The sequence below is a fragment of the Mesoplodon bidens genome, assembly GCF_964165515.1.
Source record: "Mesoplodon bidens genome assembly, chromosome: 3".
NCBI lineage: Eukaryota > Metazoa > Chordata > Mammalia > Artiodactyla > Ziphiidae > Mesoplodon > Mesoplodon bidens.
The window spans coordinates 100,855,751-100,870,736 of NC_138178.1; the positions used below are offsets into that span (position 1 = coordinate 100,855,751).

Here is a 14,986-nt window from a genome sequence, read left to right on the forward strand (position 1 = left end):
ACCAGGAGGGTAGGAGAGATGACTAAAGACTTCATCAGTGCTTAACTTGTCTTCTGCATGAAACTGTAGGCCTTTTGAAAACGAGGCCCTGGAATCTTTACTTTTCTTCCCTTGGTACCTAGGAAAAACTCTGCTTATGTGGATAGTTAAGCGGGACTCCTGACAACATTTTCCTGAGACTTTTTCCATTTATTGACTGCTAGGTTTCTCAACAACTTATAATAGTACCTCTTTCTTCTCAAAGCTAGGACTCCTTGTTCTCGATTTAATGAGAAGGAATAAAACACAGAAAATTGCGCTCAGGTGGATTCTCACAGAAATTTTTATTTCTAATGGCCCAATGTAATCTAAGCAGAGAAGATGGATTTCAAATTCCACGTCTTTAACTTGTTCACAGATGAACACTGCTGATAAAGTATTCGGTATTATTGCATCTTAAGTTCCTAACTTTTGGTCTGCATCCCAGAATCTAGTTTCAAATATAACCAATTACTGAATGGATATGGGTTTCACAGAGACCCTCACAATCTGGTCAGACGGCACTGAGATGACCGGGGGTCTCTTTGAAGCTGTGTTATACAGTGGATTAAGAGTCAGTAGACTTGTGCCACTGAATAATGCTTCTCTTTACAAGAGTCAACTAAACTCTCTTGGCTCCAGTGTTCCCATCTGTAAACCAAGGAAGCTGGAGAGCTCTCAAATTCTATGTTGGACTTGAAATTCATCCATCCATCCATCATCCAATTTCTGAATGCCAGCAATGTGCAGGAGCTGAAACCCCATTAGTGTAGTTTTCCACATAACGCTATTTCTTACCTGATCATAGTAACGCAGGTAATATTTCACAACATAGTCCACCAGATTAATCCCATTATCCTAGGTTTAAAAGAGAAGTTTAAATGAATACCATTCACATGAGACTCTGCCATATTAGATAGTCAAAGAGCTGAAATCTCACTCTGTAACTCTAACACTTTTAATTTGTGATACCTGGTCCTAATTCTGTTTGAGACTGGCGAGACTGTCCTCTTTCCTCCTTGTCCCATTAATTTTTATGGCATCTATACAAAGAAATGACACTACACTCTTCCTTGTGGGGTGGAGGGGGAACCCAAAGAGGTAATCCATAAGGCCTCTGAGGTAATGGCTAAGACAAGCACCAGACAACCAAAAGACTGTCTCCATACTTTCAGGCATAAAGCCAAGAAGGGAGGGGGTAGGGGAGTGCTAAAGGGAACCAGAGAGTAGAACAGAAGACCATCCCTCCCTTCCCACCTTTCAAAAAATGTGTTCTTACTGGCGTGAAAAACAATCAAGGCGGCTTAAAAGGAACACCCTGCCACTTTATGACCCTGGGACTCCAGGGGAGAGCAGGCCCTCCCACAAGGCAGCCTTTGTGTCTTGTTCACGTGGGTCTAATTCTAATTTGCCTGTGTGTTTCCCCTCCCTCCACTCCCCCTGCCCCCCCAGGGGACGCCTAGATATGGGCTGGTTGTTTCTAAAGAGGTAGCTCTGCAGGGTGTGGAGCCAAGTGATAATCAGGCTCAGGGGGTTTGACAGTAGACCCCCAGCCCAATTGTTGTGGACCAGAGAATAATTCAAACGCTCAGCTCCCTCGGTGAGTCAGCATTGCTCTCTACTTAGGAGTGAGTAAATTACAAGTAGCTAACACCAAATTCAAGCAGAATCAAGCCTTGTGCTATGGCGAATACTGTATGCTATCTGCTTTATTCTCTCACAGCAGTTCAACATCTAACTGTGTGCTTTCGAGCAAATGAACGTTGGAGATTTTGTCATCAAAAGAAGATGAAACATGAAAAACCTGTCTTTATTCAAAAGAAAGCAAAGAAAAAAAATGTACTGTTAGGGGGAAGATAGAGATGAACGGAACAACTGGGAACACTTTTTTTTAAAATTGAAGGTATACAAGGAAAATAATGACAGATCACAGACCTTCGTTATGAAAAGTAAATAAATACCCGACTTTTGACGTCCTTGAGTTTGGGCAGAATTTCTAAGCTATATCCATCTGCTTGTCCCCGAGTCCTATTTCCTCCATTCATGTAGTTTCCAAAAGCCAGAATGAGAGCCAAAATATCCTTCACACTCTTCATTTGCAGCAAGCCCTGGGAAGGCAAACACCAATTATTATGCAGCTGAACTCCAAATGCACCTATGTTCATTCAACAACAAATATTCACTGAGCACTTGCTGGCCTGTTACCAACTGGATTTATAGTTGGTGAAATGGAAAATACACTTCACTAAGCCATAAGTGTCTTAAAAAATATGTTAACAGCCATCATTTTTTTATCCTTTTAATGAATTACAAACTGTGCATGTTCTAATACTGAATATTAAATATTAGTTTTTATATTTCTATTTGAGCCGGTTTTATTTTTTAAATACTTATTTTAAAGAATTTAGAAATTGAAAAAAGACAGTTGTTACAGTTAGGCTTTGTATTTGACGGCTTCTAAGTAGGAAGGGGTTTAAGATCATTTGAGGATCTGGTTTTGGACTATGTATCTATATAAACAGCACAGTTAAATGTAGGGTAGATACAATAGCAAGCCTATACTTCCTTATCCCTGGAAATAATCCTCAGAGGTGAACTACAGAATCCTCAGAGGTGAAATACAATAATGTATTTCAAGGTCATAGGCTATGTTTATTAAGTGTTTGCTGATTTGTCTATTAACTTTTACTATTTGTCTATTAATTTCAAGCTGCTTCGGGTTTTCTTCAGCTCCCCATCTCATTTGTTTTTCCTCTCTCTCTCATTCTTTTGCTCCAAGTGCAAATTTTCAAACTGATACTTTTCCCCTTCTCTACAGTTTTAGTCGACTTTATTTTCCTTGATTTTAGGGTAAAGAAAGAAAACCAAGTGCAGCTCTAGGACGACCTCTGCTCCTGCCTTGTAGGGCGTTATTAGAGGGTGTATATTATATACCTTGGTAATATTTATGCTTTCTTTAGTGAAATCTTTTATATTTTAGAAGGAAAAAACCCCATGCCTTCAGATAAGCAACTAAACATTACAGTATTTGTGGAGGATCATCATGTGGTGAAGGACGTGCGTCATTGGGAGAAAAAGCCACGTTCAAGAATTTAACTTTATAACGAACACCAGTGTGGTAAAGCCAACAAAAACTTATCGGCCCATTACTCATTATCATAATCATTGATTTCATTTATCAAGTCTCTAGAATATTTTTATTTTACCATGTAAACACATTTCAGATGATCCAGTGCATTGGTCTAAGGCAAATCTCTTTTTGCAATCTAGACAGTCAGAATGGAAAACACACTATACTATTTAGGTTGGTTTTAAGTGGCCAGAATGTACATTGGGAGGTATTTGGAATATGTGAGAAGAAATCTGTAAAAGTGTCGTTTTTTTCTCCCTCTTTCTCCTCTGTCAATCTGCATCTCCTTCTTTCTTACTCACTCACCTGCATGCACGCTCACACGGGATAATCATCACAGTTATACTCAGGAAAACACACAATCTTAAGTCCACAATGTTTCTGCAGAGGGACTCGAGTTGATCTTTCCCACTCCCCACTCCCTCCTTTACCCCCAAGGAGGGCAAAGCTGTCTTTGAATTAGACAGCAAACATACCTTAGAAGCTCGTGTGATGATCTCTACCTTTCGGTGCACGGCAGTAATGCCCTCAGAAAAGACAGATCTGAAGATTATACACTGGGCACGTTCAGCAAAATTAGGGATCTGGGCTAACTCGTGTAAAAATCTGTAAAAATTAAGAATGAATCATCTGACTTCACATATAATCGCAAGGAAAATAAAAAGACAGCAAAAAGAGATTCATCATGAGAGCATTCCTTGTTTGACAATGTTAACTGAACAATTATAAAAGGCATCAAACAGGCAAACTCAGGGGACTCCAAGGGTATGTGCTCTACTGTTGACAACAAAGCCACTTTTAAAAATGGGTTTCCATATATCACCTCACACCTGTCAGAATGGCTATCATTAAAAAGAACACAAATAACAAATGTTGGCGAGGATGTGCAGAAAAGGGAACCCTCGTACACTATTGGTGGGAATGTAAATGGGTGCAGCCACTGTGGAAAACAGTATGGAGGTTTCTCAAAAACAACCTAAATATAGAGCTACTATATGACCCAGCAACTCCACTCCAAAAAAAAAAATAAAACAATATCCAAAAAAACAAAAACATGAATTTGGAAAGATACATGCACCCCAACAGTCACAGCAGCATTATTTACAACTGCCAAGATATGGAAGCAATCTAAACATCCATTGACAGATGAGTGGATAAAGAAGATGTGGTATATGTATATATACATACACACACATACATATACACACACATACATATACACACACAATGGAATACTACTCAGCCATAAAAAAGAATGAAATTTTGCTATTTGCAGCAACATGGATGGACTTGGAGGGCATTAGGCTAAGTGAAGTAAGTCAGACAAAGACAAATACTATATGATATCACTTATATGTGGAATCTAAAAAATACACCAAAATAGTGAATATAACAAAAAAGAAGCAGACTCACAGATACAGAGAATTAGTGGTTACCAGTCATGGCGGGAGGGGCCATATAAGGGTAGGGGAGTGGAAGCTACAAACTACTGGGTATAAGAGAGGCTCAAAGATATACTGTACAATGCAGGGGATATAGCCAACATTTTGTAATACCTGTAAATGGAAAATAACCTTTAAAAATTGTATTAAAAAATTTAAAAATTAAAAAAAAAATAAAATGGGTTTCTATAATGGTGAGCAAGCATATGGTGTATAAACTAAGAACAGAAAATTAATGCAAGTATACTGAACCATGTGAAGCTATCTGTCTCTTGCTACCCAAGTAAGACTAAACCGAAATGGAAAGCATTAATCTTTAGTGTTTGGGAAAAAAAAACAACACAATAGACTCCCTTTATAATGCAGCATTCTCTAATGGCGTATTAACACGGGCTAAGTAAGGGGAAGACTTGAGGCACATGTCTATAGACAAGTGAAAAAATAATCTCTTTCTGAAGTTAGATTACTACTTTTTGTTGTTGTTGTTCAAACAATTATAATAATCTATAATGATTCTATTCTGCAGGTATGTGTTTACTTTTCCACAACAACTTACCTACACAGACAGGACTTCATAGCTCCATGCTTGGAACAAAGGAGGCACTCATTAAGTGGGCACAATCTGAAGTTTCTTAAAAACTATGGCAAGACAGATCTTAAAAGCTAAAGTTGAGTACTGACCTACACACAGAAGCTCACTGTCTGAGCAGCTGGGCACTGGTGCCCTTTGCAAAATTAAGTTGGAAGAGCTACATATCCTCTAGGCCAACCACCCGAGGTAGGGGTATACACTAAAATGGGTGGAAAGAGTTGGACATGAATTCAGAAAAGGAGAGAATCCACTGAAAGCTTTTAAATCCATTTGGGGGTTGAAACGATGATTAACTGATAGTTCTGAAAGTCTTGGTCAAACCATAACATCATTACCTTGACATTCTGTAACCTCTTACCAAGGATGCTTTTACCTAGGAGCAAAGGTGGAGCCCCCTTCTTTCTATAACCAAAGAAATTTCCTTAGCTAATACTCTGTGCCTCTTTTAGGGACACTTGGGCTTTAATAAGATTCTAATAATCAGCTGTTTTTCTTATTTATCCTACAACCAGATCATAATCCTTTTTTTTTTTTTTCCTAAATGACACTGAGAGGAAGCAAAGAATGCCCATAAAAGAAAACATACCTTTGCTTTAAGGTTCTGTAACTCTGATTATTATGAAAACCATGTGACGGGATATAAAAGTGGAAACCCAGAGGAATTCTGAATTAGGACAAGATGAAAAACTTACACTCTATATGTGAATTGTTTCTTTGTAAAATTAGTATTAAACCACTGATTCATTTATGACTGAAATCAGGGGTATCACCGAGTTCTCACAAACATGAGCAGTAAAAAGCCTGTGGGACTGGAGGCATTGGGTCCTGTAGTGAGTCTTGGGAAGTTTTACTTATTCAGATGTGGCTGAGAGCTACCTCAAGTGTAGCACCCTGCATTTCTCCCTTTCTAAATGCAACCATGAAATACTATTCCCTAAGTAGGACCCAGATCCCTGAGTGGGTACACTTCCTCGTTTAAATGAACACAGCGAGTGAAGAATTGATGGAGAGAATATACGGATCAACACCCTGGCTTACCAGCAAGATCTTAGATGAGAAGAAGGAAATGCTGTATAAGCAATTACTTATAACTCGTCTCCAAAAAAGGAGGTTTAGGACCAACATGAGGAGATGAGCCCCTAGGCTCAAGCAATCTGTGTTACCCAGAAAAAAGAGTAAAATAGAACTACAAGGTTCCCTGGGATCAAAGCTTTACTGGAACTAGGGTTTGCACTAGGAAGGCTCTCCGAGAATCTTAAAGACCCAGTGTTCTGTGTATGGAGAAGGGGCCGAAGCACATATCCAGAGTTGGAGGGGGGAGGGAAATTCAGATATTTCCCAATACTTTTGGATAGAACTGTAGGGAATGTGTCACCCAAAATACCAGAGCATCAGTCACCAAGAATTTTAGTATCTTTAGATGTGTATGAAGCATTTACAGTGTGTCAGGCACCACGCTAAGACCTGAGAACAGAATTTAACTTCAACACGATTCCTTCTTGATCACCTGAGAAATAAATCCACAGTTACCACGGGTGTGATGAGTGCTCTCGGTGATGGGGCCTAAAATAGGAGCTATGGAAGCCATACGCAGGGCATCAAAGTCAGAGCCCTGGAGGGCCCATGTCAGCCAAGGTCTCCGGGAGCCCTCTGGTCCTTCTTACACATGTAAGAAACTGCCAGCGAGAGGCTGGACAGGCTGATAATATTCGTGGGTAAAGGTGAGAAGAAGCTAAAATGGGGCTTTGTGTTCTAAAATAAAGAGTTCAAGCTTTTTCTGAATGAATGAAGGGTTTTAAACAGAGGAGTGAAACTTCCAGCTTTTCGTTTTAGACAATCGCCCTTGCGATGGCTCGGCTGATTGACTGGAAGTGATAGCAGATCTGAGGCTGGGAGCAGCTGCAATAGTCTAAGGGGGAACGGGAGAGGGCCTGCAGTGTGGATGCTGAGGGGCAAATGGTGAGAAAGCGACTGAGGCTGCCAGACCCAATGTAGCTGACCCATCCCACGCGATGCTGAGAAGAGTCCAGGGTGACTTGTGGGTTTGGGGCCTGGTCACCTAGTAGAAGGCGAAGATACAAAACACTAGAGAAGCAAATTTGGGAAAAACAAAGTCTCGAGGAGAGCACCATTTCCCATTTATCTGAGAAAGTACCAGAAGTACAGGTTACCTCAAAGGCTATGAAGTGTCTAATATCTTATCTCCCACATGTGGGTTTTATACTCTACCCATAAGGGCAGGGGTAAGCACTCTTTTACACATCCCCAAGGAGAGGGTCTTGGGCATTATTAGGCCATGGTACTTATGAATATTTAGGGACTGATTTCCTTTTGGACTAGTCTAACTTTATACCCTAGGGCCAGAGATAGAAAGGACTAAATACCCTCAAGAGCCACAGACCAGGGACCTTCCTCTTCTTTCCTTAAGGCAGGCTGATCTTCCTAGGATGGGCTGTGACTACAGCCGGTACATAGCAGAAACATTCTGCACCTCACAGTATGTGGGTCACACATCCACAGCAACTCGGCTGTCAGGTGGATTGATGCAACGGGCCCACTGTTTTCAAGGGACTAAGATGTGGTTTATCACTCCTCAAAGCCCTGAATGATATCATGTCAGGTGTCTGTGCATGCTGTAGCCTATGTTCCTCCATAGAGAAGGATGCTAACAGAGCCTTGTTTCAACGTCAATATGTCTTCTTTTGGGGGATCCCAAGGCAGCTGTGGGCCTCAGTGGAGCATCCCAATAGGATGCTCACTTTGGGCCACAAAAAGCACACATCAGGCCTAATCAAACCCAGTAGAGCCTCCCCTCGCCTCACCACCATCCCAAGGAGAGTGTGAACAGACTTGAGGACCATTGCTGAAGGGAATGGTTCTCAGACAGCCTGGTCCCAAGCAGATGACACCTCTGTGGGAAACGACTTTCTAAATCTGGCCCTGCGGCTCAAGAAAGCTGATGAGGTAAGTGAGGAGGGCAGCCTCTCCGGGCTCTGATTTAAAGCCTGGGCACCACAGGAATCTTAGGCAACTGCAATGCTGAAACTATAAATGATTCATATTTTCCAGTATGCAAAACATGCTTATAGTCAACTCACTTGGAACTCATGGCAAATCAGTTGCCAGAAAATCAGACTCTGGCATGAATCAAACAAATGCTACACTGTGCAGGAGGTCAGGAGTAAAGGTGAAAATCACTCAGCCCTGGAGGCCCTACCTCTCTGGGCCTCACCTTCTAGCAGCTGAGCCCAAGCATATCACCAGGACAACACGACCATCTTCTTTGCTGTCACTAAGAGCTTAGCATGTTCAGGAAGCCCTTACAATGACCATTTACAAACTTTAAAAACACTCTTCCATCCAGATCATCAGTAGAGAAAGCAGGAGAACTTTAATAAGTCATCTGTTAATTACCTGCTGCCATTATTCTGTGTCCTGGCAATTAATCTCGAAAAATAATGCTAGAAAGGCATTAACACAGGAAGGAAAAGGGGAACCCTTCCAGGAGCAGGGACCCACGGTTCATTTTACCAAGGGGGACATTCCATAGTTTAGAGCAGGGGTTGGTGAATTACAGTCCCCAGGCCAAATTCAGCCCATTATTTGTTTTTGTATGGCCCATCAGCTAAGAATGGGTTTCACATTTTTAAATGGTTGAAAAAAATCAACCATTTAAACATTAATATTAATAATATTAATCAAATACAAACCAGTATATTTTGTGACATGTAAAATGATATGAAATTCAAATTTCAGCGTCCATAAACTGTGATTGGCGCACAGCCACGCCCATTTGTTTATGCATTGTCTGTGCTTGCTTCTGTACAACAACGGTTGACTTGAGTAGTTCCAGCAGATTGTAATGGCTCACAAAGCCTAAAGTACTTACTACTGGGTCCTTTATAGGAAAAGTTTACCAACTCTGGGCTTGGAATATCATTGCTTAACATGGCATAGTTGGCACTACCTAAATGCTTGATATGCCCTCTTGTCCCTGTTATGGACTGAATGTTTGTACCCACCCCCGCCCCAAATCCCTAAGTTGAAATCCTAACCCCCAAAGTGATGGTAATAAGAAGTAGGGCCTTTAGGAAGTAATTAGGTCGTGAGGGATGAGCCCTCATGAGTGGGGTTAGTGCCCTTCAGAGAAGAGACACAAGCGCTTACTTCCCCTCTCTGCTCTCTGCCACGTGAAGATACAAAGGGAAGTCTGCAGCCTGGAAGAGGGTGCTCACCAGAACCCAACCATGCTGGCACCTGGATCTCAGACTTCTAGCCTCAGGAACTGTGAGAAATAAAATTCTGCTGTTGAGAAGTCACCCAGTTTAGGATACTTTGTTATAGCAGCCCAAACTGACTAAGACAGTCCTCAAATACTCCTCATGGCCTTGTGTCTAAATATCCCATTATTAGTCACTTCATTTTCGGTCGTCAGCACCTTAGTGGGAATGAATTTATTATATTAGGAAACAAGACTTGGCAGTGGACCACAGGATGGGTCGGGGTGAGGGTTGGTAAGGACGGGGGGCTCAAGTCGATGGAACAGAAGGGCAGGGAAGCCCATCTGCATTGATTCACAATATTCCTAGGCTTCATGAACTAACTTTGGGTGTGTGCTGGGGGGAGAGCCCTGGCATATGCCCCATGTGACAGCCAGTCATCTAAGGGTCCCCAAGTTATCATAAAGGTTTGTCAATAACTGAGTAAACCTAGAAATTCCTCACCCAGTCACTGAAAGATGTTTTTTCTGGACCTGAATACCCTGGCTTCCAAGGGGAGTGGGGCATTTTAGAGGAACTAAGGGCAAGGTGTGAAGGTTTCAGTATAAGCGACTGACCCTTGAATGTCTCTGGGGCTGACTTGTTACCCTAAACCCAGTCAATTTCCTCTGTTTCCTATTCCTTGCCTCATCTCCAGGCTGAGAAGCACAGCCTGCATTGGGCAGGAAGCACTCAAGGTAGCCACAAGCTAAGCAGCCTTCTGCCCACTGGAGACCCATCCCACATTCTCACAGAGTCCTCAGGGTTGCAGAGACCCAGAAGGTTATCCATGGTTTGCAGACCCCAAGAGCCCAGCCAAGGACAAGAGTCATTCAGTTATGCACTAGAATTCTGGACTTTCAAAGTGTGTGGAACACCCCAAACTAGAGAGCAGACACCTCCAGATAGTGACTGGGGAGAAGCACAAGCACAAGCACAAGCACATGCAAAGGGAGGATGAAAAAGTCACATCTAAATTGGGCAGAGCAGGTAGAGGATTTGGGGAGAAAGCTGGCACATTCAGGCTACATTTACTGGATACAATATTTAGGAAAATCAACTTGAATTCTGTGACTCTGACATCATCCCTTTTAACTGCATCAGCAGAACCTTAGACAGAGCAGTAACCTCTTCCTTCCTCAGTTACCCTTTGGGCCAGAATGTTTAGTCTAGGAGGAATTAACAAGTTGCTAGGACAAGAAAAGGGGAGTCATGAGGGGTGGGGTGAGGGGTTGAGACATGATATCCAGCAGCACAAATCTCCCGGCTGCCTTTCCCGGCAGTCAGGTCATTCTGCTGCATGCAATAGGTCACAGGAATGACGCTGCTGTGACTTAGATTGGCACAGTTGAGATTTGGTTATTCAGAGCTAGGAAGATAGGGACGGCCCTTCTCCTTTTGTTAACAGAAAAGTGTTTAAGCATCCTTACTGCTCAGGTTTATCCAGTAGCTTCAATTCTTCCTCTTTGGATGTCTCATAATACTTTCTTATTCTAACGAGTTCATCCTCTTGGGCTCTCTGTGTTGAAATAGAAATAAAACACACACAAAAAGTGAGCAATGAGAATCTGTCTAAAGCAGTGTGTCTCATAGTGTGGTCTCTGGACGTGCAGCATCAGCACCACCTGTCGCTAGTTACAAATGCCCCTTGTTGGCCCTACCCTGGATATAAGACACTCCAGAGGTAGGGTTCAGCAAGCCCTCCAGGTGATTCTGAGACATGCTAATGTTTGGGAATTACTGGCTAAACTAAATGATCATAACAAGTGAACTTAGCTGGATACAGAAGCCAGGACATTTGATTGCTAACCTTTGAATCCCCTGTGCCTTTCCCTGTAAGATAGGATAAGGGTCAAGTTGTCCTTAGCATGTGCTTTCTTCATCCTCAGAACCGAACAGCCCTCCTAACTTATGTAGGCTCCTGATTTTTAAATTTCTGGTCAGCAGGTTCTCCCTTTCTGAATTTTCTAAGCATTCGTTGTCTGCACCACTGATTTTGGCATTTAGTCCCATACTTTCTCAATTTGCGCAACTATGTCAGTCGTATGTAGCTTACCTCTACTGTTAGCTAACAAGTACCAATCATGTGCACAGTCCTGAGCCCGAGGCAACAACTAAAAGCATCCTAGAAGGCACTCTGCCTTTTACAAAGTCCTCCGACATCAAGTATTGCATCCTTGTTTCAAAGATGACTCCACCGAGGCTTACACTAAGTACCTGGCAAAGAGCCTGACTTGGAACACCTTTCTTCCACAATACCATGATGCCTTCCAGGTATTCAACAAATGTGCCATTAGCTCCCGATGGCCTAGGATTTGTGCACCTTCTTTATTAACGAAAGCCTTCCTGATAGAAACATGGTAAGTTCCCACCCAGTCATACCAAACAGTTCCTGATATATACAAAGGATGTAAAAATGTGAAGGGAACTGGCAATCCCGCTAGGCTGGATTATCACACTATGGAAATTTTCTGAGACACTTAAGGTCCCAGGGGACCTAAGTATTGAAATGAAATCGTTTTTTGAGCTGGGTAATCATAGCATGCTATAGAGCTCCAGGTAGCTTCCTGGGAAACAGCATTACTTCAGTAAAGAGAATCTGTTTCAGTCTATGTTTTCAAATCCTAACAGAGTCAGTGAACCAGAACAGTTAACAATTATGGGAATTGTGACTCTCCTGTGTCATCTTCTCAAGAAAGCCTGATAATTATGCTGGTTATCTCCACATATAATCCACATTTGAAGACCATATATGTGTACAGCGCTGTTTATTTTCAAAATACACTGCTACTGGGGGCTTCCCTGGTGGCGCAGTGGTTGGGAGTCCGCCTGCCGATGCAGGGGACATGGGTTCGTGCCTCGGTCCGGGAGGATTCCACATGCCGCAGAGCGGCTGGGCCCGTGAGCCATGGCCGCTGAGCCTGCGCGTCCGGAGCCTGTGCTCCGCAACGGGAGAGGCCACAACAGTGAGAGGCCCACATACCGCAAAAAACAAAACAAACAAACAAAAAACACTGCTACTGCTGCATATATTGAATTCTCTTTTAATACTCACAAAAATCATGTCGAGCCCATTATCATCCCCATTGTACTGATAAACAGGTTTAAGGAATTTAACTGGCCTGAGGCCACTCAGCAGTAAATGGTAGAGCTCGACCTCAAACCTGAGAGTATCTCACTCTAAATCCAAAACACACACCCACCATCCTATACTATTTCCCACGATCAATGCCATCAGTTCACTTGGGTTAAAAGTAATCATCCAAGCTGGTAACAGCATCCCCATTCCTCAGAGGATGACACTGGTGTACACCAGTGTTAAGCTGGTAACTTAGCTTCATGCACTCTGATTGCAAGCCACAGGGTTGGCCTGGGTTCCACGGCACAGAAGCGGCCTCCACATTGAACTGCCTTCCCTCGCAAAAGAAATCTACTAACCCAGATACCACAGTGGGCGGTCAAGAACCTAGTGTTTTCCTCACGGTCACTCTCACTTGAGCTTGCATTTCTGTGCCTTAATCTCTTCCATGCAATGTCACAATTCCCACTGCCAAAGAACATGAATGGCTCAGTGACTTTTCAGGTGGAAGGAGTCACATATAACCAGTTTCTAGACATTAACTTTTTTTTAAGTTAGTTAAGATACAAAAATCTGGAAACTCTGGCTCTGTAGGTGTTTGATACTCACGTTTTCATATAAGGCCGCCAGGGTTTCCAGATCAACCACAGAATCATCCACATTAAAAATGGCTGCCGAGCCCCCAAAGAGAAAAAGAAAAAAGGATAAGAGGTTAGATTGGACTCCCCTGCACTCACATTTACTCCATGTCTAGCTTCCAAGCAATGTAACATTGCCCCCTCTCACACAGGTTGTCTTTCAACTCCCTTTCCTTTTGCACCAGGGGCCCGAGAAAGAAACCAAAATGGTTCCGATCACTGGCCTGAGCCTTGGCCCTGCCTGGTTTAATTCCTCAAGCTCTGCATCCTTTCTGCAGTTTAATTCAGGCTCCACAGGAGAAGTGTTTGTGCTTTAAAACTAAATCAGTTTGTAGGTTTGAAACACAAGGTTAAATCTTTCTTCCCGGCTGGTAATTGAAGAGATTTAGTACCTGATGCACCAGAACTGACTCTTGCCCATTACCAGGAAGAGAGAGAGAGAAAAAAGACGATGTTGGCAAATTAAATGAATTCAGGCATGTGATTTCAGGCACCTTTCCATGGCCGCTGCAAACATCTTGTTTGGATTAAAGAGACAAGAAAAAGCAATAATTGCATCAATGGCAAATTAAGATTATGGAAACCTCCCATGAGCCAGTTTTAAGGCAAGTTCTCATTCCCATGGTTTTATTTGGATCCTACTTGCTGTTCTGTATGTTAAATAAGTTATTTAGCTGTTAACTAATATGCCTGTGATTTCATCTAGAGAGATTCCTTCCCATATATACCAGCATACAAACATTGAGATTTTAAAGCCTTAATGGATTTGGCAATCAAAGTGCTTGAAATAGGCAGCTCCACATCTTTAAATAATTATTCAAAACTAATAAGGTTTGTTCCCTCAACCCCACCTCCCTTCTCTGACTTTATATTGTGAAATTAAGCAGCACGCTAGTAAATTTTCTCCGTGGCAGGCTAATTAATTTTATTAAACCAACCAGTAATACTTAGAATGACTTAAAATTCTGCTCGTCAACCACTGTTCTGTTCGTTGGCACTACACCACGGTTTTTGGAGAAGGTAGGGATCAAGGTAAAGGGCAGGTTGCTTTCAAATTGTTTTGCTTCTTCTGTGGTTTAGAATCACATGAACCCCTTTATACAATTTTAATAAACTTAATTAACGGAGCTAAGATCATGTAACTTCACAGAACACCGAGAAATGTACTTAAAATTCCTTCATAGGCCACCTTCTCTAACTTAGAGGAATTAATTATCAAGCTGTTCCTCAGCTACGTGGGGTAGTGAGAAAAGAGGAGGTTAATATGCTAGTGACAAAGTCAGTCAGCTCAGATTCCACCAAGACAAAGGAAAATTACCCTTCTGAAAAGTCCAATCTGAAACCACAAAAGAAAAATGTCGTTTGAGCAAAGAAGGCAAGAATTTACCCTCCCAGGAACACTGTGTGGGGGGGATAATATGAATTCACTAACTTATTAGATGGACCAGGCATTTTTCAATGTCTGATGCTTTAAAAAAACAAAAAAATGGCCAGGAACAATGTCTAGTTTATGTAAATTCTAATAGTCTCCTATAAAAATCAGCCAACAGGAATGCGATAAGAAAAGGTAAAATTCTAAAAGAATTTATCAGAAACGTTCACTCCTAAACTAGGTACTGCACATGAACTGCAAGCTTACATATAATCAAGTAATCTTACCTAATGGGAAAGAGAATGATCTGTTGGCTTCCTTTCCTAGTGAGTAAATATTTGAGTTTCAGAAGTTAATCAGTCTGGGTCCCAGATACACAGTTTGATGGGTTATACCCTCAGCCAATTCCCCTGCAGTATGCCAGGAAGCAGAGGAAAACACGTAGGGAGGATGGGA

The 14,986-nt window shown here is 42.0% G+C and overlaps 1 protein-coding gene across 8 annotated transcripts in view; it reads right to left on the minus strand.

Moving 5' to 3' along the window:
* FMN1 (formin 1) overlaps positions 1-14,986 on the minus strand; it is a gene marked incomplete at its 5' end in the record, with an annotated part of 410,703 nt that overhangs the window by 153,916 nt on the left and 241,801 nt on the right. For all 8 annotated transcript variants that reach the window (XM_081226859.1, XM_081226858.1, XM_081226857.1 and 5 more), the window contains 5 exons: positions 817-876; positions 1,980-2,126; positions 3,625-3,754; positions 10,872-10,960; positions 13,130-13,191. In XM_081226859.1, coding sequence (XP_081082985.1) covers positions 817-876; positions 1,980-2,126; positions 3,625-3,754; positions 10,872-10,960; positions 13,130-13,191 — 488 coding nt within the window. The remainder of the gene's footprint in view (positions 1-816; positions 877-1,979; positions 2,127-3,624; positions 3,755-10,871; positions 10,961-13,129; positions 13,192-14,986) is intronic.